The sequence below is a fragment of the Dama dama genome, chromosome 10 (assembly GCF_033118175.1).
Source record: "Dama dama isolate Ldn47 chromosome 10, ASM3311817v1, whole genome shotgun sequence".
In the NCBI taxonomy this organism is placed as follows: domain Eukaryota; kingdom Metazoa; phylum Chordata; class Mammalia; order Artiodactyla; family Cervidae; genus Dama; species Dama dama.
The window spans coordinates 12,700,053-12,727,505 of NC_083690.1; the positions used below are offsets into that span (position 1 = coordinate 12,700,053).

The window sequence follows — 27,453 nt, forward strand, 5'->3', positions numbered from 1 at the left end:
TGGGGCTAAGCTCAGCCATGAGTGATTCTTGTGGATACACCATGCTGCTTTCCTAAAGAATCCCAGGTCCTAGGTCTTCCATAAATTTGTGGAAAGCATTCTAAGTTAAGGAGCATCTCATTAGATCAGACATCTTTTATGATTTTCAATATTTAAAAATCTGGGATTTCACTTAAAAAAAAATCCAGGCGATCTGGCAACAGTGGACCCACTTCCCCATGAGGCAACAATTACTGGGATTAAAGTTGTGGCTGTATCTTTCCTGCTGACCTTGTCCCCCTGGCACCTGTGGCTGACCATGTTACCCACTGACCCCTCCCACACTGGAGCTTGCAGCTCTGGGAAGAGACACGTGCATATGGATACAGACTTTCCCCCCCCCCCCTCTGAGTTTTTCCAGTGAATGCATGAACCAGCCTTTCCCCCATCCCCACCTCAGCTGTCCAGCCTGCAGGTTGCCTTGGCTGCAAAGTCAATAACAGAGAAAAATAGGCTTCGCCTGCAACAGAGCCTTCTGTTCTCCTGCTAGGAGATCATTTGTCATGTCCTGTCTAGGACCCAACCTGTGCCAGCATCATGTTGCAGGCTGGCTCCCGCCTGTGGGCGGACAGGTCCCCATATCCAGCGCTTCTTGAGCCGCAGAGGCAGCTCTAAAGCATCTGTCTGTAATCCCCCCTCCCACTGACCGGCAGGTTCCAATGATAGGAAGATGAGACTTATCCAGCCACAATACATAGTGCTGGCCACAAGGGGAGTTTTTAGAGCTCTGGTATCCGGTTCACCCCATGTGACCCGCAGGACTACTTTGTTTTTTATTCCTGTGTTTAGCGAAGCTGTAGAGATCCTGCTGTTTATGAATACATTGACCCTAAGAGCCAGGACAGCATCAAGGTTATGAGCTGAGCTCAGACAGACATGGCCGTACCATCCCAGCTCTGTTCCGCTCTAGCTTGGTCACTTTAGGAGGTACTTAATTTCTGGGCACCTCAGTTTCTTCATCTGCACAATGGGAATATTAGTATCTACTCCACAGAGCTGTTGCAGGGGTCTGTTGAGATAATTCAGGTGGACACTCCACATAGCGCACAGCACACAGTAAGCTTGGCAATAAACGGTATTACAATAATTATTATTATGTTTATTAGAAGTACATGGGAGGAAAGTGTAAATATCCCTTGAGCCCTGGAGATGGGAGTGGGGGGTTCTATTCCTTTTCTGAAATAGAGACTTGCTATGTTTCTTGTGTTTGCAGTCCAGGTGTGGGGTGGTGATCCTTTCATTGCAGATGGGTGTCGGGATCCACCTTCTCTTCTGACATTTAGCATAATTCACGAACATCACGGGAGTGCTATGTTACACTCTTCAAACTCTTCCATGTTGTATTCCCTCCGTGAGCTGCCCAGCCTGGGTCTGATCTGTTTTCCCCATTTCTGAGTAAGGTATTGTGTGCCATGAGGCTTGTCCCGTAGCCTCACTGGGGGCTTTCTGAACAAGAGGAGGAGGGTCTCCTGGATCAACAGGAAGTGCAAGCTTAGATTAGATGCAAGCCCTAAGCCCCCTGGCATTTTTCATGAAGGAAGTGTGGGGAGGACTTTGGGGTCTGTGGTGTCTTCTCGAATCTGCCCTTTCTCTTCCCACCACAGGCAGTGTCTCACCCGGAAGCCCTCAGATCCTCGGGGCTGCCAGCAGAGTCATGCATCTTGCTGTGTGTCTTATGGAAAGTGCTGTTTCAGATACGATGGGGGAGGCAGTTCTGTTTTCAGTAGCCCCTTGCCCTTCCGAGGGAGTGTTAGCCTGTGCCACTGATGGAGACAGAGGAGCTGGCTTTACAGTCCAGGGATCTTAGCTCTTCTACCAGGGATTAAACCCACACCCCCTGCATTGGAAGGTGCGAAGTCCTAACCACTGGACTGCCAGGGAAGTCCTTATCAACTCCTTTCTGTTCCTCTGCTGAGTCTTGACTTCTGGGCCTCCTGAACCCCCAGCACTTGGTCTCCCCCAGACCCTCTGCCCTGACTTCACGCCTTACCATTGGCCTCTCTCCAAAGCCTGACTGCTTCAGCCCACACACACACCCCAACCCAACCGAGAGGATGTCACCCGACCTCCTGAGCCTGGGCTCCCCTCCCTCCCCTCAGGCACTCCATCCAGATTCCTTTCCTCTGAATTCCTTTCCTCCCCATCTGCTGAGATCCTAACCCACCCGGCCCCACACCCCAGACCCAGACTGGAAGAGCCTGCTGATACCCAGCAGCCCGGCTCAGAGGGCGTGCCACCCCCACTCAGGAGCTGTCCTCCTGCTCTGCCAGTGTTGGCCCTGACCTCCGGGTGGTGTCCACCGACACCAGGACCTGTCATCTCATCTCGGGGGCCCCCAGCACAGAATCTGGCCCAGCAGTGTTGGAAGAAGGGCGGGGTTCTCAGTGGCGCCCTCCACGAGGGCGGCTGTCCTGTTCACCTCCTCCAGCCCCTGCTCATCACGGGCCCTGGAGCGAGGCGGGCGTCTGGGGCAGGTGTGGATGGGCGAGTCTGCCGCTTGGTGGGTGCTGGAGTGTATGGATGAGTGAGAGGCCGTGGGTGCCTTTAGGGCAAGAACTGGGTGTTTTTCATCCCGACTAACTGGGCGTGGCAGGAGAGGCTTCAGGTAAATGTTTGCTTGAGTGGATTACTGTGTAATATCCCAGGACTCAGTAAATGTTCCGAGCAGGAGATGCTGACCCCCACGGATCTGTGCCTGTTTCCTGTCTGTCTTTTTCATCCCAGCCCGTCACCAGGCTACTTGGTAAGTCGTGGCCAAGCTGAGTCACTGGGGGCAAAGTAATTCAGCTAACAGGACTGTGCTCCCCTAGCCCTGCAGGAGGGGCAGTGGCTCTGGTCTTTAAATTAGTGGGTGTCTGTCAAGATTTGGGACCTGAAATTCTCAGCAAGGATGCCTTAGAGACACATGGGCCTTCTTTACCCCTCCCTGCCTTCCGCTCTCCCCAAACTGCTCTAAATAAAGGCCTCCTCCTCCCAGCTTCATTCACATCTGGTCCTTCAGGTGATGAAAGTGAAAGTGTTTTGTCGTTCAGTCCTGTCCAACTCTTTGCAACCCCATGGACTGCAGCACACCAGGCTCCTCTGTGTATGAAATTTTCCAGGCAGAATACTGGAGTGGGTTGCCATTTTCTTCTCCAGGGGATCTTCCCAACCCAGGGGTCGAACCTGGGTCTCCTGCATGGCAGGCAAGTTCTTTATTATAACCTGGTGATTTTCCAGGTTATCATCCAGCTGATGATTACCTGGAAGAAAGCTTGGGAAACCAGACTCATTTAAACAGCCAGGCTGCGCCCACCTCTTTGGCCCAGATGTGAACATTAGCACCTCTGTCCTGACCTCTGGGGACCCACTCGCCATGTACAGATTAGTAGAACTTCCTTTTTTAAGCTGTGATTTTATTATTTCCGAGTTAAGCAAGTGAAGATACTTTGTGCAGTCTTGCTAAAAACACCCAATGAGACGCTTATCGAAGGGGCTCAGTGATGTTTGCGAAGCCGCTGCGAGGGTCCTTCCTGCCTGCCTTCATTGCTCTCAGAAGTCCCCGTCCAGCATGTTTAAAACAGCAGCAACAGGCCCTTTCTCTCCTTGGTTTCCCATTAGCAAGTGTGTGATGGTCTCCCCAGAAGCCCTCCGGCTGTGGTCTTCAGACTCTCTAGGTGGTTCTCAGAGCAGAACACCTTTTTCTGCCTCTATCTTGGAGTAGAGTGGATCTCAGCTTCCTGGGGCCGAGTCCTGTCTCCACCCCTCAGCAGTTACATGTCTGGACACTGCCGCTCACCCCCACCCCTCTGAGTGGCAGCTTCTCTCTCTGACATGGGGATCCTAAAATGTATCTATCCCAGTGCGTCTCTGCGAATCTATAAAGCATTTAATGTGCTCAGTCTTGCCACGTGGTGCTAATGGTAAGGAGTCTACCTGCCAGCGCAGGAGACCTGAGTTTGATCCCTGGGTTGGGAAGATCCCCTGAAGAAGGAGATGGCAACCCATTCTAGTATTCTTGCCTGGAAAATACCCTGGACAGAGAAGCCTGGTGGGCTACAGCCTATGAAGTCACAAAGAGTCGGACACGACTGAGCATGCACGCACGCGCTCAGTCCAGCGCCCAGCAGGGGGAATTTTCTGTTCAGTAAACGTTAATAGTAATACCTCCTCTTCCTGTTGCTGCTGATGCTACTGTAACTGTTATATCACATGATCCCGGGAAAGGCCCGCCTGTCCACTCTGTGCTCCCCGCAGCCCCCCCACAGCAGACCTTGTGTGCACCTTTATCCTGTGTGTTCCTGGCCTCATCGCACTTTTTGTAATGATCAGTTAGTCTGTCTTTTCCATCGACTGTAGGCTCTGTGAAGGCAGGATCCGAGACTCATTTATTCCTTCCCCTGCAGCGCCTGTCTCACAGCAGTCTGTCTGTTGCATGAATGAGTGAACTAATTTGTGGCCGGATCACTGAGTAAACGAATGAATGATAGTTGCCCATCAGTACATCCCACCTGGTGGGATGTCGGCTCTAAAATAGAACTTGAAGTCGTTCACTGATGCTGGGCTCCTTGGGAAACTAGTCCTAGAATTCTCCAGCCAGTGAGGCACTGTGAGATCAGCTGACTTGCCATGGCATCTCTCCACAGGGCCTGATGCCCTTGCTGGACAAGACCTTCTGTATATTGTATAAACCACCACAACATACTTAAACAAGAATGAAGAGGGACTCTGGAAGTGCAGGCACGTGGGGACGGTCCCCTTGGAGAGACGGGGTGTGGTCGAGGAGGCGTCGTTGTAAGGAGCGACCCAGGAGAGAACAGGCGGGAAAGCACAGGGGGCCGGGGTCTGGTCCCAGGAATGGTAACTCGCTGTCTTCTTCACAGCCTTCCATCGTTTTAAAAATAGCTCTTCTTGATTGATGGTGTCTTTATCTTCTTGAAGCTCAAAATAAAATTAACCTTTTCGGGAGGGAGAAAAAAAAATACCCCCATTAAAATAGTCCTGGGTGTTCTTTTTTAATGTGAGGACTAACTGCCTTTGCTATTCTTAGTCCTCAACCGTAACTGACAATGGTATTACGCTAAGAGTGCCGCGCAAGATGAGTGCAGGGCCACGGGCAGCGAGGACTCATTAAGCGGCCACCAGAGGCATCTGGCGCATTCCGAGAGCTGGGCTGCCGTCCAGCCCACCGCTGCTGATGCTTCGTGTTGGCGGCAGCCCCAGGAGCACAACCGAAAAACACACGTACGATCCACGGCCCCTTAAGTGCTGGCCCCTGTCCAGCGGGGCAGGCCCTATGTGGACGCCAGTCTCTTCCCTGGGGGCCCAGCTGACAAACGGGGTCCCCGAAGGACCAGCTCCCCATCTTCGCTCACTCGTTGTCTGCCTCTCACTCCCTGCCCGGGGGGCACTGGGGACCAGGCAGCTGGCCTGAGGCCGCTTCTCTCCATGTCTCTCCCCATCAGGGGCCTTGGTCATCTCTTGTTTGGGCTCATTTGCTCCAGTGGCCTGCCTTGTCGCCCCTAAATCCACACCCCCCCCCCACCATGTTTGTATGTTCTTACAGCAAGTGTTTACGGAGCTGCTATGGTCACTGGGTGGAGAAGGCAATGGCACCCCACTCCAGTACTCTTGCCTGGAAAATCCCATGGACAGAGGAGCCTGGTGGGCTGCAGTCCATGGGGTTGCGAAGAGTTGGACATGACTCAGCGACTTCACTTTCACTTTTCACTTTTATGCATTGGAGAAGGAAATGGCAACCCACTCCAGTGTTCTTGCCTGGAGAATCCCAGGGGTGGGGTTGCAGAGAGTCGGACAAGACTGAAGTGACTTAGCAGCAGCAGCAGCATGGTCACTGGGACGTGGGGTGTGTGTTGATGGGGTGGGGCTAGGGCAACATGAAGGGAGGTTGCCAGGGCAAGCTGGGCCACGTCGAGAAGGCTCGTATGAGCCACACTGCAGGTTGAGATGTGCACCCTGGGCAAAGGGGCAGCGTTCACGGGCATCTCTTTGCGTCAGACTGCCTGCCTGCAGCCCGTTGGCCACCAACAGTCTCTCTAAATGCACTTCCTGCATCCCGCCTCCACCGGCGGCCTCTTTCATGGTCCCTGAGGCTGTGTGACATCCAGCCCCTGCTGCTCCAGCTTCAGCTCCCAGGAGCCACTCAGCCCAGTCCCGCTGGCCTGCCTTCTGCCGCTCCCATAAACCACGCTCCTTCTGCCTACAGCCTCCGCATTGCTGTTACCTCCACCTGGCATGCCTTTCCTCCCCGGAGGGCTCCCACCTAGACCCCCGACGGGTGTCTCGCCTCCAAGAGATGCTGAAGGGCCCCTTTGGGAGTTGGCTCCTCAAGTGAAACCCTCCCTCTGTTTCTCGCATGAGCTTCCCACGCTCTCCCCGGCTCACCTCTGGATGGGAGCCTCCGAGCACTTGCCCTGCGTGGGCACCACTGTCTGCCAGTCTGTCCCTGCCCCGTGCACAGAGAAACTCCCTGAGGAAAGGTACCCTGGCTGAACATCCAGAGACGTCAGCATCCATCGCAGAGCCTGGCAGGCGCTGCTGGCTGCCGGGCACTTAGCTTAGGCTATCACAAATGACACAGACACCACCCGTAGCCCACTTTGCAGATGAGGAGCCACTCATCTGAGGGGTTTAGCCGCCACACAGTAGAGCTGGCCAGTGGCAGTGCAAGCTGTTCTGGAATGTGATCACCTGGAACGCGATCATCTCGCTGGGTGGATCTTGGATGGGTCTGTAGGCTCTTGCGCAATCCCACGTGGTGCACAGTCAGGTCCCCACAGAGGCCGGCGGGATGGTGGCCCTGTGCGTCCAGCTGTCGAGGGCCACTTCTCAGGAGAGGCCGGGAACCTGCACTGGATGCAGCTCCCTCTGTCAGTGCTCAGTCGTGTCTGACTCTTTGCGACCCCATGAACTGCGACCCCATGAACCCTCCAGGCTCCTCTGTCCATAGGATTCTCCAGGCAAGAACACCGGAGTGGGTTGCCATGTCCTTCTCCAGAGGATCATCCCGACCCAGGGATCAAACCAGTGTCTCTTGTGTCTCCTGCATTGGCAGGTGGATTCTTTACCTATGCACCACCTGGGAAGCCCCTGCACCCTGGTTTTCATGTTTTTAGGCCACACAAGCCCACCAGCAGCTTGTGGTGAAAAGGCACCACCATCTGCACCTTTTGGTCAGTTCAGTTCAGTTGCTCAGTCGTGTCCGACTCTTTTTGACCTTATGGACTGCAGCACGCCAGGCCTCCCTGTCCATCACCAACTCCTGGAGTTTACCCAAACTCATGTCCATTGAGTCAGTGATGCCATCCAACTGTCTCATCCTCTGTCGTCCCCTTCTCCTCCCGCCCTCAATCTTTCCCAGCATCTGGGTCTTTTCATATGAGTCAGTTCTTCACATCAGGTGGCCTAAGTATTGGAGTTTCAGCTTCAATATCAGTCCTTCTAATGAATATTCAGGACTGATTTCCTTTAGAATGGACTGGTTGGATCTCCTTGCTGTCCAAGGGATTGGCAAGAGTCTTCTCCAAGACCACAGTTCAAAAACATCAATTCTTTGGCACTTAGCTTTCTTTATAGTCCAACTCTCACATCCTTACATGACTACTGGAAAAACCATAGCCTTGACTAGATGGACCTTTGCTGGCAAAGTAATGTCTCTGCTTTTTAATATGCTGTCTAGGTTGGTCATAATTTTTCTTCCAAGGAATAACCGTCTTTTAATTCCATGGCTGCAGTCACCATCTGCAGTGATTTTGGAGGCCAAAAATATAAAGTTAGCCACTGTTTCCACTGTTTCCCTTTCTATTTGCCATGAAGTGATGGGACCAGATGCCATGATCTTAGTTTTCTGAATGTTGAGCTTTAAGCCAACTTTTTCACTCTCCTCTTTCACTTTCATCAAGAGGCTCTTAGTTCTTCTTCACTTTCTGCCCTAAGGGTGGTGTCATCTGCATATCTGCGGTTATTGATATTTCTCCCAGCAATCTTGATTCCAGCTTGTGCTTCATCCAGCCCAGCATTTCACACAATGTACTCTGCATATAAGTTAAATAAGCAAGGTGACAAAATACAGCCTTGACGAACTCCTTTCCCGATTTGGAACCAGTCTGTTGTTCCATGTCCACTTCTAACTGTTGCTTCTTGACCCGCATTCAGATTTCTCAGAAGGCAGGTCAGGTGGTCTGGTATTCCCATCTCTTGAAGAATTTTCGACAGTTTGTTGTGACCACACAGTCAAAGGCGTTGGCGTAGTCAGTAAAGCAGAAATAGATGTTTTTCTGGAACTCGCTTGCTTTTTTGATGATCCAACGGATATTGGCAATTTGATCTCTGGTTCCTCTGCCTTTTCTAAATCCAGCTTGAACATTTGGAAGTTCATGGTTCATGTACTGTTGAAGCCTGGCTTGGAGAATTTTGAGCATTACTTTGATAGGGTATGAGATGAGTGCAGTTTTGCAGTACTTTGAACATTCTTTGGCATTTCTTTTCTGGGGGATTAGAATGAAAACTGTTTCCAGTCCTGTGGCCACAGGACTTTTGGTCAGAACCTCACTAATCCTGTGGGGGAATTTGATCTGAACCAGACTGCATTCAGCCTGCTGGAAAATTGCCAGCTTTGTTCTGGGATGGACTCCACCCTTAAAAAAAAAAATCCCGTAAGCAGTAGGCACATTTGAAAATTCAGACGTTTGAATACACACTAGGTATGAGGGAACACCAACATGTTATCATTCATCTTATTAGAGGTGACCGCAATATTGTGGTTCAATAGGAAAATGTTCTTAGTGTTTTAGAAATACACCCTGAAGTGTTTAGGGACTAAAACATCATGATAACTATAATTTACTTTAAGACAGCTTAGCAAGAAAGTGAAAATGATAAAATATGCAAAAGGGTTAAGACTTTATTAGATAAAGGGTCATGAGGGTTCATTATACCACCCTGCGCTCTACTTTCTGCCATAATTTGAAACTTTCATAGTGAAAAATGAAATGACGGTCCCAGGAAAGACTGAGGTATTCTGAGATCTTTGCAGCCTCACCGCATCCTGCTGAGTCATGCGTGGCCACTCAAGGTGTCTAAACCCCCAGAATGAGATTGAGATCTGAGGACAGAGTGTCCAGGTAGAGAGTCGTGTGACCAGCTTCCTTCTGCTACAACCAACAGGCAGTTGCAAGTTCTCTGAACTGCATCTTGACTAGGAGATGTTTTGGGGTTTAAAGGACCCATAGATTTTTCTTCTGTAAATTGAAGAGCATCTTCAGAATTGAAGGCAGCTCTCACTGGCTCATCGGCCGATGACCTGGGACCCTGCTGAGCTGCCTCTAGGTCCTGAGACCTCGGACAATTTCCCTACCCTTCCCGAGCCTCCACTGTGCTGGAAATACGCGGCGCTGGGAAAGCGCTGAGCGCAGAGCACGCATGAAGACTCCACAAATACCCGTCTCTTGTTCTGAACGGCTCAGTAGAAATTGCTCGGCTGTGAAACTCAACTTGCTGCCATGTTGGGTTTTATCAGGAGCTGGCTGGGGTTTCCCGGGACTGGCGAGCTCGAGGAATCAGTGCATGGCAAGGATGTGGGGTTCCTCCAGGTGGTAACCTTTCTGCCAAGCCCCTGTTGGCCCTGGGACCTGGGCCAGCGGAAGCCCTAGTGAAAACAGGCAGATTCGACTCTTGGGTGGGATCCTCTGACCTACACTTGGGGGTCCTCCCGTCCACCCCTCCCAGGACCATGTAGCCCAGCACAGCCCCACAAGCCGCACGGGGAGCCATCCCCACCATCTCCTTGGTGCTCAGAGTGTTTTGAGCATCCTTCCTCTGAAAAAGGAGAAATCACCATGAGTTCTTCTGGGACTGCTGAGCCCCTTTCTTGCCTTCCTGCAGCAAAGCCTTTCAGACTGTCCTTGAGGGTTTCTTGTGCAGATTAAAAACCAGACCTGAGTGGCTCCATTCAGCATTAACCTGGGCATATTAATCACCTTCCCAAGGAGGACCATCTAATTGCTTATGATGGGTTGAAACTTGGAGGTTGGGGAGCAGACCCAGGCATCAGACGGGTGAGCGGAGCCCGAGGAACAGCTTGGGGCAAGGACCCGCGGTTCTCTTGGCCCGATGCCTTCACTGCCCCCACTGCAGGAGATTCCAGCCCCAATCTGGGACCATGCTGGTGATCAAGTTGGATGGCCAGCCGGTGTTGGAGCACCATTCCCCTCTGGAGAAACATCCCGCTGAGGCACTACATCAGAGGGTGGCCCTGGGAGAAAAGACCTTGCTGTGACCTTGAAGCGGCCCCTGGGGAGCAACAGTTGCTCTGTGTTCCTTCCTCCCTGCTGGCACCCAGAGGAGGGTTGCAGATGAAATACAGGGCACCCCGTAAAATCTGAATTTCAGATAAACAGTGAATAATTTCCAAGTCTAAGTGAGTCTCAAATATTACATGGAAAGGTTTTATTGTATAGCCCTACTTGAATACCAAAAAATTATTGAGTCATGAATTATTGAATATGGAGTTATGAATACTGAAAAATTCATTGTTTATCTGAAATTCAGATTTCACCGGGCATCATGTCTTTCTATTTGCTAAACCTGGCAGCACATAAGAATCTCCCGGCTGTGCTCGGGTTCTTGGCAGGGCCTTGTGGGGACAGGGCTTGTCCTCAGGTGTCTCTGAGCGTGTGGGCGCCTTCCGCAGACTTCCAGAGCCCCAGGCTGGCTGGGGCGGTTGGAGAGGGGGCGATGAGTGTCCTGCTCTGGGTGTGGGACCTCATGGGCGAGGAGCCCAGCCTCGCTCTGGGCCACAGTTTCCTCCTTTGTCATGTGAGACTCATCAGAGAGTGCGTCTCGTGTCTCTGTGAGGATGAGTAACCCTGTTCCTCCCGTCTCCTCACTCTGCTGTGCCCTCTTAGCCCCACCCAGCCTCCAGTCTTGAAGAAGCGTCGCTTCCTCAAAGAAGGATGTCCCCCACCCCCAATGCAGGCCTGATTTTCTTGTTCCAAGCCAGCTCCCTCTCCCCACCGCCCCCCAGCCAGTTCAGACGCACATGAGCAGGTGGGGCTCTGGGATCTGTGGGGCCCATGGCAAATGTAGGGCCCCTCATGCCGAAATTATTCAGATTTTCAACATCGGGACAGCAGGTCACCACACGGGTCCAAGTTCTCACCCTGGGGCATGCCTGGAAGCCAGCCCTGCCTACGAGGGCCAGGCAAACATGGGGGTGTGAGCCAGCAGGGTTCTGAGCGTGGACCTGGGACCCTGTGCCTGCCTCGGGGCCACACCAAGCAGACCCCCACCCCTGGAGTGGTCCTGGGAGTGGAGCCATGTCGCTGTGTCTCCTAGTTTCTCAAAAAGGGTGGAATTTGTTTATTAATGAAACCCTTCTTAAATAGTGGTGACTGATTCCTGTTTTAGAAAATTCCCGTGAAGACAAAATTCAGCACTCCCTCTGGAGGGTGGCACACTCAGTGTGATGAATGACGTTATGCGCTGACCTGTGTGGTCACCGGATTGATTTATCTCCTCCACCAGGGCCACTGCAGTGACCCTTTGTGTTCATGGTCTGTCCCAGATCCCAGCGCCCTGCTCGGCACATTGCAGGTGCTGAGATTTCATTCGTTCCTGGGAATACACTTTAGGAAATTTCATGAACCTGCATTGCCACCACTTAGCAGTAATAGTGGGCTTCCCTCATGGCTCAGATGGTAAAGAATCGGCCTGCAATGCAAGAGACTTGGGGTTCAATCCTTGGGTTGGGAAGATCCCCTGGAGAAGGGCATGGCAACCCACTCCAGTATTCTTGCCTGGAGAATCCCATGGACAGAGGAGCCTGGGGGGGCTACAGTCCATGGGTCACAAAGAGTCGGACACAACTGAGTGACTAACACACACACACACCCCCCAGTAGTAGTATCACGAGCATCTCCCCTGTTACTAAGTGTGGTCACACGTGTAAAGCCTGAGGCACACGTGCACTCACTCTGGGTAAAGAAGATTGTTGGTCGCGTGTTCTCCGGGTGGTTGAGGAAAGCAGAAAGCCTACCTGAGGACGCCCGTCTGTCTGTCTGTCTGTCTTCCCAGGACGCCAAGTTTGTGGAGGAACGCAGGAAGCAGCTGCAGACCTACCTGCGCAGCGTCATGAACAAAGTCATCCAGGCGGTCCCCGAGTTCACCGCCAGCCCCCAGAAGGAGACCCTGACCCAGCTGATGCCCTTCTTCGTGTGAGTACTGGTCACGCTCTCCGCCCAGCACGGCCTGCCTGCTCTCCTCTGAGGTTAGGCTGCGGCGCGTGTCTGTGTCCTGGACACCCCAGGAGACCCGAGCGGGCGAGCCTGCCAGTCAGCATTGTTGATTCGAGGCTCCCCCAAGTTCAGAACTCTGCAGTTTCGTCCTTTGGTACATTTTGATCGCAGGAAGGATTGCAGCCCACAGGTGTCCCGGAGTTAAAGTAGTCTCTCTCAGGCTTTCTCAGGCTTTCCCAGGCATGTTGGCAGTGAACCCAAGGAAGCTTCTCGAAGACTCCCACTGGTGCCGACTTAAATTGCTTTCATATTTATATGATTTAAGTATAAGCCTACTTAAAACTAGGTATATAGTCCTTGTTCTTACAGGTCGTGTAAAAATAAAAGCAAAAAATATGTTTACATATCAGACACTTAGAACATTATCACAATTCAGAATCATCGATTAACACAGCGGCCACTGATTTTTATGAAACCAAGTCTTTGCTCACAGTGGTATGCAGACGAAGCTTGGCTTCTCCCAAGCTTGCCACATACCCTGCCTGTGATCCACGTGCTGACCCCACCTCCCTCTGACCCAACTTTCCTCGGGTCATGTTGCTGGAAAACATCTGTTTGAGCCACACTTCGGGGCGGTGGGCCTCACTGGTGTCCCTGCCTTATCACTGATTATTCCCCATAGTCCTCATCCATCTCTCATCATATCAGGACATCTGCGTGCTGGGATTCAGGGAACCCAAATGATGAAGCTGTCCTTAGTTTTTATTGAGTCTTCAGATGCTAGAGAATATAATTACACTCCACCCTTGAATTACATGGAGGTAAAAAGCACTAACCTCCCTCCCAGTTGAAAATCTGTGTATAACTTTTCACTCCCCCCAATCCTAGCTGCTCATAACCTACTATTGACCTTACCAATGACATAAACAGTCAGATAACACGTATTTTTGGGTGTCTACATTTATTTTATACATTTGTGACATTCCTAGCTTTTTCTTAATTTTTTAGTATTTCTAGGCTATGCAGTTTATCTGTGAGTTTTTAAATCATTGCAAATCTTCAAAAATCTTTCTAATATGTCTATTGAAAAATATCTGTGTATAAGTGGACCACTCAGCTCAAACCCATGTTGTTCAAGGGTCAACTGTATATGATTTCTAAAATGTTATCGTTGTAGTGGAAACAATAGACCTAAGGATCCATATAGCAAACCCTCGGGCCTCTGAAAGTAGGTTGGGACTTGTCATTTGAGAAACACTGGTTTGCTGATAATGCAAGAGTTTCCTTTCCTTGGAGCTCTTCAAATGAGTGTGCTGAGGGTTTGCAGATCTGTTTTGTCCTAACGGTGATGCTGTAACTTAAATTGGGGCTTTTTTCTGCTTGTGTGTGTGGGGAGTATCTTTAGCTTCACACTTTCTGGAATTTCCAAGCTGAACTTCCAACCAGACATTGACAGGACTTACCTGCTCCATGAAATTAAAAGATGCTTGCTCCTTGGAAGAAAAGTTATGACCAATCTAGACAGCATATTAAAAAGCAGAGACATTACTTTGCCAACAAAGGCCTGTCTAGTCAAAGCTATGGTTTTTCCAGTAATCATGTATGAATGTGAGAGTTGGACTATAAAAAAAGCTGAGTGCCGAAGAATTGATGTTTTTGAACTGTGGTGTTGGAGAAGACTCTTGCCAGTCCCTTGGACAGCAAGGAGATCCATCCAGTCTATCCTAAAGGAAATCAGTCCTGAATATTCATTGGAAGGACTGATCCTTTAAGCTGAAACTATAATACTTTGGTCACCTGATATGAAGAGCTGACTCATTCGAAAAGACCCTGATGCTGGGAAAGATTGAAGGCGGGAGGAGAAGGGCACAACAGAGGATGAGATGGTTGCATGGCATCACCGACTCAATGGACATGAGTTTGAGGAAGCTCCGGGAGTTGGTGATGGACAGGGAGGCCTCGCCTGCTGCCTTCCATGGGGTCACAGAGTCGGACACGACTAAGCAACTGAACTGAACCTGCTCCAGGCTTTGAAACTGAAGCCAAGTCTGCTTACTCGTATCCTTCTAATTGTTTTAGGACCTTTATGAGAAGATTCAGTTGTTCTCTGCTATCTCTGATAAAAAAGATGTCTCCCCCTCTACCCCTCCAAATGGAATACACCATGTGGTATTTTTCCTTCATTCGATTATTTGTGCTGCTAGGGGCTTGATTTTGAAAACACCATTACAGTTCATGAGAGGAGGTCTCCTTTTCTTTTTAAAAATTGTGTGTTGTATTTATTTGGCTGTGCTGGTTCTTAGCTGCAGAATGTGGGATCTCTTAGTTGTGCTGTGTGGGATCCAGTTCCCTGACCAGGACTGGAAGCCAGGCCCCCTGCTTTGGAAGCACAGAGTCTTAGCCACTGGACCATCAGGGAATCCCCCCTTCTTCTTTTAAAGGCAGCCCCCTGGCCTGTGATGAGGACTGGAAATCAACTTCTCACTGAGTCATGTGTGTTTGGATCAGATTTCCTGGTGAAAATGGAGTCCAAGACGTGGTCCTAAGACCCCGATGTTACGAAAAGGCTGCCCACTGCAAGTGTGAGAAGAATAGGCTGCCTCATAGGGGTGAGCTGGTGTCCCCGCTGCTGGGGTGGCTAGTTCAGGCAGTTGTGGTGGGGCGTGCACCAAACTCCAGCCTGTGGGATTGTGACAACTGCCTGTTAACACAGGAGCGTCTTGGCATGTCGTGCAGTCCCAGCCTCGCTGGCTGCCATCGATCACAGCTGAGAAATAAAGCCCTGTGCCCAATTAGCATGGAGGACGTGGGATTCCATTTCATGGGCTTTAAAACATACAAAAGAGACTAGGGCAAATGATACAATATTGACACGAAAGTCTGGACTCAACCTTGATCTCAAATCCAGTTGATATCAAACAGCTTTCCTTGCAGTTCCACCACTCACTGCCCTCTCCTCCTCTGTCTTTTTGAAGTCAGATGGTACTGCAGGTTGGAACTTGCAGACCATTTCATGAGGGGTGACAGAAGGAGAGCCTCACCCTGGTCTGTCCTTGCCAGTGACCTCCATGTAATCATGTCCTGTCTCTGCATCCTTCTAGAAAGCAGCAGGCCTGCTATCTCAGCTCAGAAGCTCACTCTGAGAGAGTCCCAGTTAAAAAGCGTCTATCTCAACTTAGGAAATAACCCCCCCCCCCAAAAGCATAATTATTCTTAGAATCTTAACAGATTTCCTTGGGTCTTTCCTTTTTTTAATTTTATTTATTTATTGGCTGTACTGGGTCTTTGTTGCAGTGTGAGGACTTCTCTATTTATTGCACACAGGCATCCCTAGTTATGGTGCACGGACTTAGTTGCCCCTTGGCACATGAGACCTTAGTCCCCTGACCAGGGATCAAACCCACATCCCCTGCATCGGAAGGCGGATTCTTTACACTGGTGGTTCAGTTGCTCAGTTGTGTCTGACTCTCTGCGACCCCACGGACTGCAGCACGCCAGGCTTCCCTGTCCTTCACCATCTCCCAGAGAGAGAGTGTATTCCCACTGGACCACACCCGGCTGAAGTCACACAGTGCTGCCCTGTCCCCGCAGATTCCCCCCTCACTCCTAGACACTGAGCCGTCTTCCCTGCCATTTGCGTTAGTGTTTGGCTGGATTTTTTTTACCCACAGTCACTCGTGTTACCTGCCTGGCCCGGGAGACACGAGTTTGCAGTGCTGGCTCTGACCCACTGCTCAGCCGTGTAGGCTCCGGCTGTGAGGCACCCACGGTGCACTGCTCACCCTCCGTGTTCCGAAGTGTGTTCCGTGAGCTCATCCACTGCTGAGCCTCGGTCAAGGTGGTCCCTTTCCCATGAGGGGCGGGAGGGTGAAGGGAGGCAGGGGATTAAGCCTAATGCATAGAATTTGCTCATTTTTCTTCACCAAAACCCTTCAAACGTTCAGGCTTGTGCAGGGCTGGCATCCAGTATTCCATGGCACCTGCTTTTACACACACTTTTCCGCTTCGTCTTTCCTGTTTAACGTGTCAGTATTTCACTGTGTTCTGCAAGGGGCAGCGTGACTTCCAAGGATTCTGCCATCTGCACACGTCTGAGAGCTGAGGAATCAGCAGGTTGAATTCTTTTTCTCCAGATCTCTCTGCCTCCCGTTGGCTTCCTGGCTAATGCCAGCAGCAGTCGGAATTAGAAAGTAGGACAGTAGGAAGTGGGCCATTTCTATTCCATTTTGAACCCTGTGTGTGTCTGGCCCACGTGGAGATTAGAGCCTGCCGCCCAAACCAGACAACACACCCTAGTGCCCTCTTCCTTTGGGGGGCCCCATGTTGTTTGCATCCTCCTGGCATTTTGGAGGTACAGGCAGACCCCAGGATGTGACATGTGGCAGAGTGAGCAGTCAGGAAATGTCGGGTGCTCCTTCGAAGGTGCATTAATGAAGGGGGGGATTGTGGATTCCAAGAAGTCACTCTGCAGAACCGGACCACAGTTCTGTGAAGACTTCAGTGATTTGCGGTGCTGTTGTTTAGCATGTTATTAAAATGTTTTTCTGCAGAGTACTTCAGCCTTGGGAGATGCACCATGTTCTGCCACTCCATGGGGGAAGAGGAAGAGTTCCGGGGGTGGGAGCGGGAGTAATATAGGGCACAGCACACACTCCCCACCGGATTCTCGGCAGAAAACATGGTTGATGTTTTCCCCACTCCCCGCCCCCATCTGCTGCCACATTTACTCTCAAAGCTGTTAAATATTTTTTTTGCTGAAATAGGAGCTGCCACGTTCTCCCCGCAAGCTGGAGGTTTGACTTGGGGTTGAGATGTTCCAGCCTGGGCGCCGCCAGGATCACGTGGAGCCCAGCAGACACGCCGCTCTGCCAGGGGCCACTCACAGGAGCCACGTAGTTCCTTCCCAGGACCCTGGGCTCACACTGCTTTTGGGGACTGGCCCAAATCTCCCAGGCCAGAAAAGAGTGCAGACCCCATTCAAGAAGTCTCACTCTTGAGGCCAGACTGGCAGACTGGTGAGATGTGGGCCATGCTTAAAATGAAATATCTGTGTGAGTGATTTGTGATGGGCAGATGAGACAGAGACCCCCAGTGTCTAAATGGAAAGCGTGGGGATTCAGGAGTCACTGCTATTCCCCACTAGCTCTGCCATGGAGGAGGAGGGTGATCTTGGGCCAGGATGCAGCCTCTTGAGTCTTAGTTTCCTTATGTGGGAAATGGGAGGAGAGGTATGATGTCCCTGTTCTGCCGGGATGATAGGTGAGGGCTCTGAGTGGTACTCGGCCGCTTCTCTATGTAGACTGTGGTTGATGATGAGACTCGTGAGAAAGACCAGGAGAGAATCCCCACGAAAACTCTACAGGCATTTCTCTGCCTGTCTCTTCATCCATCTGTCAATCCATCCATCATCTATCCATGTCTACAGGTGAAAATCTGGGTCCTAGGAAACTTAACCAGTTTGCCTGAGGTCCTGGTGAGAGTAAGTTGCAGGCCAGAGCAAGAGTCCAGTGTGCTGCCCTGAGATCCAGGGACTCTGAGTGCTCAGCACATAGTATGTGCTCATGAAATGCTAACTGATAACATGACTTTTTCCGAAGTCCGCCTTCCCCACCCTCCTTCCCCACAGGGAGCTCTCATCTAGACGCAGTGTCTCAGGGAGAAACCATGTGCACCAGCTGGCTTTTTGTGGACTCTTGAGAGCCCATGGCAGCCCTCCCTCTAGGGACCAGGCCTCTCCCCCAGGAAGACACCCCATCCCTCAGAAGCTCATTACCTGGAGGTCTCTCCCCGGGGGGACCTGCCACCCTGTCACCTGGAGAGATGACATGGAAAATGCCACTTAATCACCTCCATCTGCTGGCCTGTGGAGGGTCTGTGTCAAGGGATGCAGAGAAAGTGCAGTCCCCCAGGGTACCGGCCCTCCACATCCATAGGACTCCCGCCCACAGAGCTCAGAACAAATCAGTCTTTCTGAAGATGACGAGGGTGACAGCTACACATCCCACCAGTGACAGTAATTATGTTCCACTCCTGCCATTTCTTTCTGTTTGGTGGTGAAGAGGGGCACGATCAGCTTCACAAAGCTGATGATGGTGCAGCTTTTACAAGTCCAGGAAAAGTGGGGGAGCCTGGAATACCTCCAGGGCAGGAACACTGCTGAGCAGATACACGGAAAACCCCCGTCAAAGGGACTTGTGTTTGGCAAACACCCCTGTCATCCAGTCAGTGTTTACTGACCACCTACCTACCTGTTAAGGACTCAACAGGCACTTGGGGTGTAATAGCGAACAAAGCAGAAAAAAAAAGCATAAACCACCTTAACGGAGTCGGAGAGAGGGAGAATGGACAAATAAACAAGTCATATGCCACTAAACAAGAAGGTCTCTGAAGAAAACTAACCAAGAGAGACTAGAGAGTCCCGGTCACGTGGGTGGTGTTTCCCCCAGATGGTCAGGGAAGGCCTCTCTGAGGGAAGACCTTGTGAATTTCCGAGGGAAGGGCGTTCAGATAGAGGGGACAGTGAGTGCAAAGGCCCTGAGGCAGGAGTGAGCTGCTGTGTCAGATGAGGCCAGTGTGGCCAGAACAGAGAGCAGGAGAACGAGGCTGGAGAGGTCACCGGGGTCGGATCACGCAGGGCCTTGGAGGCCATAATAATGACTTCAGGGTTTACTCCAACCTGAAGGGGCTGGGGCAGGAGTGTGACGTGACCTGCTTTATGTTTTTGCATCCTCACTCTGGATGTAGATTAGAGAATAGAATCAGGGTGGGGGCAGGGGGAGGCAAAGGGGAAGGCTTCTGTAGCGTCCAAGCAGGAAGAGGTGGTGGCTGGACCAGAGTGATGAGAAGAACCACGTGAAGGGTGATTGGACCCCAGATACATTTGAGGGCTGGCTCTTGGGGGTGAGAGAAGAGGATTATGACACGCTTGAGGTCCTAACAGACCAGGCAGATGTGGAGATGCTCCGTGTTATTACGTATAGCTAACCCTGTATTCTCTGCTGGCTTCCCTAGTGGCTCAGATGGTGAAGAATCCACCTGCAATGCGGGAAACCTGGCTTTAGTCCCTGGATGGGGAAGATCCCCTGGAGGAGGGCATGGCTGCCCACTCCAGTATTCTGCCTGGAGAATCCTCATGAACAGAGGAGCCTGGCAGGCTACAGTCCAGGGGTCACAGAGAGTCGGACACGACTGAGCGACTAAGCATAGCACAGCCCTGTATTCAGGTCACAAACACCTACATGACTCCATGTGGGCCTATGGAGTGGTAAGGAGGTTGGTGGGGAGTATCACCACACAGATGACTGAGACAGGGCCCCAGGCCTCAGGGTCAATAGGTGTGCGGGTCATGCAGTTATTCCAAGGCAGCGTGTTTTCCCTTCATTCCCGAGCTCATTCACCAGGAAATTTGCAGAGTTCCCTGGGTAGGTGTCAGACTGTCCCATTTGTAGCCCCACTCTGCTTCGGACTAGCTGTGTGGCCTTGGGCAGCTCACTGAAGCCCTTCCAGCCCTCAGCATCTTCCTCTGCATAGTGGCAATGTTCCCAGCACCCTCTCGTGGGGCCCACAGGATTCCACGTGCATGTCGAACTCCTAGAACAGCGCCTCACACATAGTAAGCCCTGTATGTGCGTAACTATTTTTTACCAGCAGAAAGGGAGCACGGGAAAAGGAGTCTGGGGAGCAGACGTTTTGGAGGAAGTGATAAAATCATGGTATTAAAAAAAATCCTGAAACACTACAGAAAGATATAAGCAGGAGAAGTAAACATCACACCCCACTCTGCTGTGTGTCGGGCCCCCCACCCTCTGCGATCGCTGTCAAGTTTCTTATGTAACTTTGCAGAAAGCGTCAGTACTTATGTAAGCCAAAGCCAGGCTCCAAGCAGTCCTCTGTAGTTTGCCTTTTTAGTTTAATAAAGCTGGCTCATTCCCTTTGAAAGCTACAGAGTACTCAGTGCAATGGCTGTTTCATAATTTATTTCACCATCGCTCCATCTGAACACTTAAGAGGTTTCCAGATTTGGCTCCCTCAAACAGTATTGCCAGAAACATTTCAAATAGATGTACGTTTTGGCAGGTAGGTCTGTGGGACTGATCTTTCGAAGTGGTTCTGGCTCTGGGGGCACGTGTTTGAATGTTGACAGGTATCACTAACCCCTACCCGCTCATACCAGTTTGATATGCATCATTCTGTTAGGCACGAAGGGGGAGGTGGTTTGTTCCCCACCCCACCCCCAGATGTGCAGAACAGCTGCAAAGCTCGGAGGCCCCCTGTCTTCCACTGCAGGGAGTAGGGCACTGCCCTTGTGCTCAGGACGCCCTGGAAAGCAGGGAGGGGAGCTCAGAGGTCTGGAGCGAGTTGCCATCTTGGTCTCCAGGAAGGGAGTCTTTGCAGCTCTCTGAGCTCAGGTCTGTCCTTCAGGAGGATCCTACTGGCAGCTGGGGATGGGGCGTGAGCACTAGGGAGACAGGGCAGGGTGCTTTTCTAAGAGCCCAGAGAAAAGGTGGGAGGGCCTGCGCCAGACGATGCCAAGATTTTTTTTCCTTTTTTTTTAATTAATGAATTTATTTTAACTGGAGGATAATTACTTTACAATATTGTGATGGGTTTTTGCCATACATTGACATGAATCAGCCACGGGTGCACATGTGTCCCCCCCATCCTGAACGCCCTCCCACCTCCCTCCTCACCCCATCTCTCGGAGTTGTCCCAGAACATTGGCTTTGGGTGCCCTGCTTCATGATGTCAAGATTTTGAGGCTAAATATCTGGGCAGGGTGATGGTCAAGGGGACAAAGGGGAAACTGGTTTTGGAGTAGATCAGAGTGTGGGGTGTTGGGCTTAGAGACAGTCTCTGTGGGGTCCTGAAGGCAGGAGAGGGAGGTGAGCGTCTCCTTGGATGGCAGCCTCTGGACTTGGTATCGGCTGTGAGTTCCTGCCTGCATTTCTCAGGAAACATCTCTCTCTCCAGATCTCAAGAAAAATAGGAAATCAAGAAAAAGTATGATGATTCTCCTGTGAAAATTAAGAAGTGTAACAGTCAACATCCCTGGTTGAAGGAATCCACATTAATGAGGCAAAAGCAATAATAGGAGGAGCCATATGTGGAATTGAGGGCCAAGGTCCATGGTTCCAGGAACCAGGGCAAGAGCTTGTAGGAGAGAAAGGGTCATGATCTCATCAGTCAGTCTTGCCTTCAGCCGATGCCGTGTCATAGGTAGTGTGTCCGTGGCTCTGCCTACTGCAAACAGTGAATTATTCTTGCAAATAAAATAAATACTAACAAGTTTATTGCATAAAATCACTGCAGATGGTGACTACAGCCACGAAATTAAAAGACGCTTACTCCTTGGAAGAAAGCTATGACAAACCTACACAGCATATTACAAAGCAGAGACATCACTTTAATGACAGAGGTCTGTATAGTCAAAGCTATGGTTTTTCCAGTAGTCAGGTGCAGATTTGAGAGCTGGACCATGAAGAAGTCCGAATGCCAAGGAATTGATGCTTTCAAATTGTATTGGAGAAGACTCTTGAGAGTCCCTTGGACTGCAAGGGGATCAAACCAGTCCATCCTAAAGGAAATCAACCCTGAATATTTGTTGGAAGGACTGATGCTGAAGCTGAAGCTGTGATACTTTGGGCCACTTGATGTGAAGAACTGACTCATTGGAAAAGACCCTGATGCTGGGGAAAGATTGAGGGCAGGAGGTGATAGATCATGAGATGATTGGATGCATCACCAACTTACTAGACATGAGTTTGAGCAAACTCTTGAGAAATAGTGAAGGACAGGGAAGCATGCTGCAGTCCCTGGGGTCACAAGGAGTTGGACACTTAATGATTGTACAGCACCATGCTTGATGTGAATGGCATTCCAAGAAATAAGTTTCAGAAGCACAAAATGTCCTTAAATTGCCTGTTTTGACACAGGACTGTCATAGGAGATTCACATGTTGCATTATTATCCGAACAGGGCTCCTTAGTGTTCACTAGCATTTCCCGCCTTTGAATATTTGCTCTAGGCTATGATTCTTTGTGAAACACCTCTGAACTTAGTATTTCTTACTTATTGAGCAGATCATGTTAGAGTTCCACAATAAAGAGTAAATTGTATGAAGAATGTTGGGACTATTTTAAGAATAACTTGTGATTTGGGGGGTGAATTTCCAAGAAAACACGCAGGAATTAGTCTGCAGTCCCTAAGACTCATCTCTTTCAGGATTTTGGCAACCCTTCTTGGGAGACAGTTTCCCGGCACAAACTTGGGAATGGGGGTCATGGCATTGGGGTAGGGCCCTCTGGGAAATAGGGTGAGCAAGAGGAGGTGACAGGGAAGGAGCTGGGACAGGAGGGGCCAGGAGCCAGCAGAGCAGGGGGACAGGATGCGGAAACCTGGAGAGAGCTGGGTCCAGGTTGCCAGGGGAGAGAGCATTTCCCAAAGAAGTCTTCCTCTGCGTGAACGAGCTGCCAAATTCACACCTAGTCCCACAGCAGTAAGAATAGCAAGCTGTCCTCCCTTCCTCGCTGCCAAGTTGGCTGAGGAGCATGGAGCAGGTGGCGGAGCACAACTGTGGCGGTGTCCCTGCCACCCGCGTCGGGGGAGGGCGCCACGAACAAGTCATCGAGGGCAGGCGGGGTGGAGCGCCCGTGAGATCGCCAGCTGCCTGGGGTTTCGAGGGGGGCGCAGAGCTGAGAAACCTGCGCCTTTGACGGGCAGGACTCTGCAGGGACCTTTCAGGACCTGGTAGCTGTCCAAGGTCCTGAAGGACTATTGGCCTAGTCTCGTAGGTTGGGGGAGTTCATTCTGATGTGGAGCCCCTTGCAGAGTTCAAAGCTTCACCTGGGGACTCAGCCCTGGTGGCCTGTGTGGCCTGTGTCTAGCCATTATTTCAGAAATCATGACCCTTTGGGGTCCTGGATTCCCTAGTGACTCAGATATTAGAGAATCTACCTGCAATGCAGGAGACTTGGGTCCGATCCCTGGGTTGGGAAGATCCCTGGAGAAAAAACACAGCAACCCACTCCAGTATTCTTGCCTGGAAAATTCCATGGACAGAGGAGCCTGGTGGGCTACAGTCCATGGGGTCGTAAAGAGTTGGACACAACTGAGCAGCAATCCCTTTCAGTAACTGATCAGATAGAGGTCTGCTAGGATTGCAGAACCCTTGACTCCTTTTCTGATACACTGGTGCTTCATTTGGATGTGGAGGTTACCAGTTGGTGCTAGTGGTAAAGAATCTGCCTGCCAATGCAGGAGATGCAAGAGACACGGGTTTGATCCCTGGGTCGGGAACATCCCCGGAGGAGGGCATGGCAAACCACCCCAGTATTCCTGCCTGAGAAATCCCATGGACAGAGGAGCCTGGCAGGCTACAGTCCACGGAGTCGTAAAAGGGGTTAGCAGGACTGAGCAACTGAGTGCATTTGGATTTGATGGGGCAAAGCACTGATGTCTCATCCCCAGTTCAAAACGGCTTTTTTTCCATTGCTGCCTTTGTCATTGTCTTAACTTGTGCCTCTTACCCCGCGGTTATTAATCAGGTGGTTATTGGGAGAGGACAGAGCTCACCACCAGGACTGGCACCATAATTGGGACAGATATGCTCTGGTGGGAGGCCCCCCCATGTTTCTATGATCTTTCACCATCTTGCTTATGGAGGTTTTGCATCTTACATCATCTGGGATCAACAGAGCAGACAAACACCCCGAGTGTATCCCTATCAACTGGATGATGACCGCAGCAAACTCCGATGCTGATAGGGTCCAGGCAGGTCCTTTATGAGGATGAAGCCAGTGAGCTGTGTCAATAGGGAGGTGTGGGGAGCGGAACTCGGAGCGTCAGGCCCTCCTCAGCATGGTTGATTATACTGAGACCACAGGTTGGTGGTCTGTGAACTTTCCAAGAGATGGCAGAAGCTCATGTCGTGATCTGAAATCTGACTCTTAAATTAGTTGGCAGCTCATTTGTCTGTTTGTCTGTGGGCCAGACACAACAGCTGTGGGCTGCTTGTGGCCCACGGTATTCACATGCCTTCTAGAGCCCAAAGGGCCTGCATTAGATGAATCTGTTTAAAACCTGAAGAAACCCAGGGCCGAAGCAGGCAGTGACCCAGTCAGGCAGTCACAGAGGACAGTAACAATAGGATAACAGCCAGGGTTGCTCTGACCCCAGATGCTCAGGACACAGCGGCCCCTGCAGTTCTGACTGAGGCCTGGTGAGTGACTGTCCACTGGAACAGGCCTTAGGCAGTAGACATCGACTCAACTTCCAAGTGCAGCCCATCAGCCCTGCCTGCTTCCACGGTGAAGAAGGTACCGTGTTCCCAGAGAGGGGCCTTGAGCAGCCAGATACTCGGCTCCTCCAGGCAGGGTGCCTGCCAGAGCCTCCCACATCTTCTCGAGGGCAGTTCTTTTATTTCTTATCTTTGTGTAACCACAGGCCGTAGAACCCGGTCTCCTGCATTGCAGGCAGATGCTTTACCTTCTGAGCCTTCAGGGAAGCCTTGTGTAACCACAGGCCATGCTTATTTACCTGTAAAAAGAACATGGCCAGTAATTATGTGGTTTTGCTCCTAGCAAGAGGAACATGGATCCTTGGAGGACAGTTACCCTTCCAGGGAATTGGTCACAGGTTATTAGGGTTGACAAGTTATTGACAGGTTTTTAGGTTCATGGACAGAGGAACCTGGCAGACTACAGTCCATGGGATTGCAAAGAGTTGGACACAACTGAGAGACTAACAATTAGGATTGAAAAGGAAGTCTGGTCATCTCACCTGTTAAGTTCAAGAAATAGATTCTCTTCATGGGTACAGTTGACCTGAGGGGCTTTTGTGCAGAGCAGCTTTTTATTATGATTGTGTTTGTGTGGGTCCTTTTTTTCCCCACTCACTCCCCCTACCCATCTAACCCCTGTTGGGTCTCCTCCTGCCTCTAACTCCATGGCTCTCAACTAGGGGCATTATTGCCTTCCTCCCCAAGCCCAGGGACAGTTGACAGTCGTTAGAGACATTTTAGGTTATCACAGCTATAAGAGGCGGGGTACTAGAGTCTAGTCGGGGGAGGCCGGGATGGTGCTCAGTACCCTACAGTGCTCAGGACAGCCCCCACAGCAGAGAGCCACCTGACCCAGATATCAACCCCGCTCCAGCCCAAGAAGCTGGTCTGTCATTGGATCTATTTTTTTTTTTTTTTAATTTTTCCCTGCACTGGGTCTTCATTGTTGTATATGTACGCTTTTCTCTCTAGTTGCAGCAAGGCAGGGGTGACTCTTCATTGTGGCATGCAGGCTTCTCACTGTGGTGGCTTCTCTCGTGGCAGAACTCAGGCTCTAGAGCACGCAGGTTTCGTAGGCTCAGCAGTTGTAGCCCCAGTTGCTCCATGGCATGTGGGATCTCCCCAGATCAGGGATCAAACCTATGTCCCCTGTATTGGCAGGTGGATTCTTAAACCCTGGACCTCCAGGGATGTCCATGTCATTGAATCTTGTTTAGCAAGCTGCAAATCCATCAGGTCCCATGGGCAGGAGAGAGGTAAGAAGACTCCAGGAAATGGGCCAGGAGCTGTTCTCTCATTAAGTCCTCACATCTACCCTCTAAGGTTGGGGTTGTTGTTCCCATTTTTCAGACGAGGAAACTGAGCCTCTAACAGTGACAGGACCTGCCATAGTCTCACAGCTGGAGGTGATGGAGTGAGGAGTGTAAGCTGGGTTTGGGTGGTTTGGCCGTCTCCACTCTGTGTCATGATTCCATCAAAATGAAACTCATGATAAAGCATTCCTAAGTATCTTCTGATGGGCTGTTGCCAAGTTCAGGATTCTAATTGTGGGTTCTCCACACCCCAGGAGGTAAGCCTGGCTTTGTCACACTCATCACTGTCTACTTGCCTTTCCTCTGGGGGTGGGGTGGGGGGGTCCCTAGCATGGGCTCAGGCCACTGCTTTAAACCTTTCTGCACCATAGCTTCTTACTGTGCTGTCCAAGGTCCTACCCATCTCTGACTCTTTGGGGTTAGCTCCCAAAGTAAATGTTGTGGAAAGAAAGGGAAAGTGGGGCTGAGGGTTTGGAACTCATGAGGGCTTTGACCCAGTTGAAAAAAGCAGTCTTAGATACCTGCTCCTCAAGCACTTCACACCTCTCCTGTCCCTTCCTCAACTGATTTGCTCACAAGCCTCAGCCCTTTCTTGTTCTTCGTGAATCTAATACACCTTGGATGTTTTAACTGGACCAGAAATGTGAACTGAAGTTCTGCTTGGGCCCTGGGAACTCTCCTTTGAACACACCATCTGCTGGCTTAGCAAGCATCACTCAGAAGATAAAGCGAGTCACGGACTGCTGAGCGAGAAGAGGATGCCTTGTTTTATTTTTCTTTTTCGCACATAAGAACTTGCTGTGACAGAGTTTTGGATGTTTTTCTCACTAGCTTGTTCTGGGAAGGCAGGTTGAGAAATTACTAATGCAACAGGAAGCAAGCCATTCTGTCAGTATGCAACGTGTTTTATGACTTTTGCATTAAAGGTACGAGCTAACTGCATTGTTGTTGAGAGAAAGAGATAGTCATGCAGACCCTGGTTCCACTCGAGACCATCCCATTTACTAGCTCAGTGATCTCAGATCAGACCCTCTAAGGACGTTATGCCTCAACATCCCCATCTGAAAAAATGGGATTCAGACTAGGACTCCCCCCCACCACCACCACCACTTCAGAAGGCTGGTTCAGAGCTTCACCAGTGCTGAAGCACTTAGACCAGGCCCATCCTAAGCGTTTACTGGGTGAACTGTGGCTGTGGGGGAAAACGATTGCTTCTGTTAGCTGGAGAATACACAACTCCTTTCTGGCTTCTCAGAATCAGGGCAGACCTTGGAGCTGTGGTATTTGCAAAGCATGATGGCCTGAGGAGCACACAGCAAGCCCTCTTGTTGAGGATGTGTGGGAGACAGTATAGATTTCTCTGCAACTCTGCCAGCCATGGTCACTCCCTTTCAAGTTAATTAACTCCCAGTCAAGTTAATCTGGGAGGCTGGTGCTCTGTGATCATATTAGCATCCGGACGGCAACCCCATGGCCAAGCCCTACATTGCTGAGCCCAGTGACCAGACAGCAAAGTGCCAGGTGCCCCTAAAATCTCAGACCTGTTCACCCCAGTAACTCTTCACTGTGATGGATGGATCACATGAGCAGA

At 50.8% G+C, this 27,453-nt stretch overlaps 1 protein-coding gene across 3 annotated transcripts in view; it reads left to right on the forward strand.

Moving 5' to 3' along the window:
- SNX29 (sorting nexin 29) overlaps window positions 1-27,453 on the forward strand; it is a 566,190-nt gene that overhangs the window by 497,683 nt on the left and 41,054 nt on the right. For all 3 annotated transcript variants that reach the window (XM_061152859.1, XM_061152861.1, XM_061152860.1), the window contains one exon: window positions 12,112-12,251. In XM_061152859.1, coding sequence (XP_061008842.1) covers window positions 12,112-12,251 — 140 coding nt within the window. The remainder of the gene's footprint in view (window positions 1-12,111; window positions 12,252-27,453) is intronic.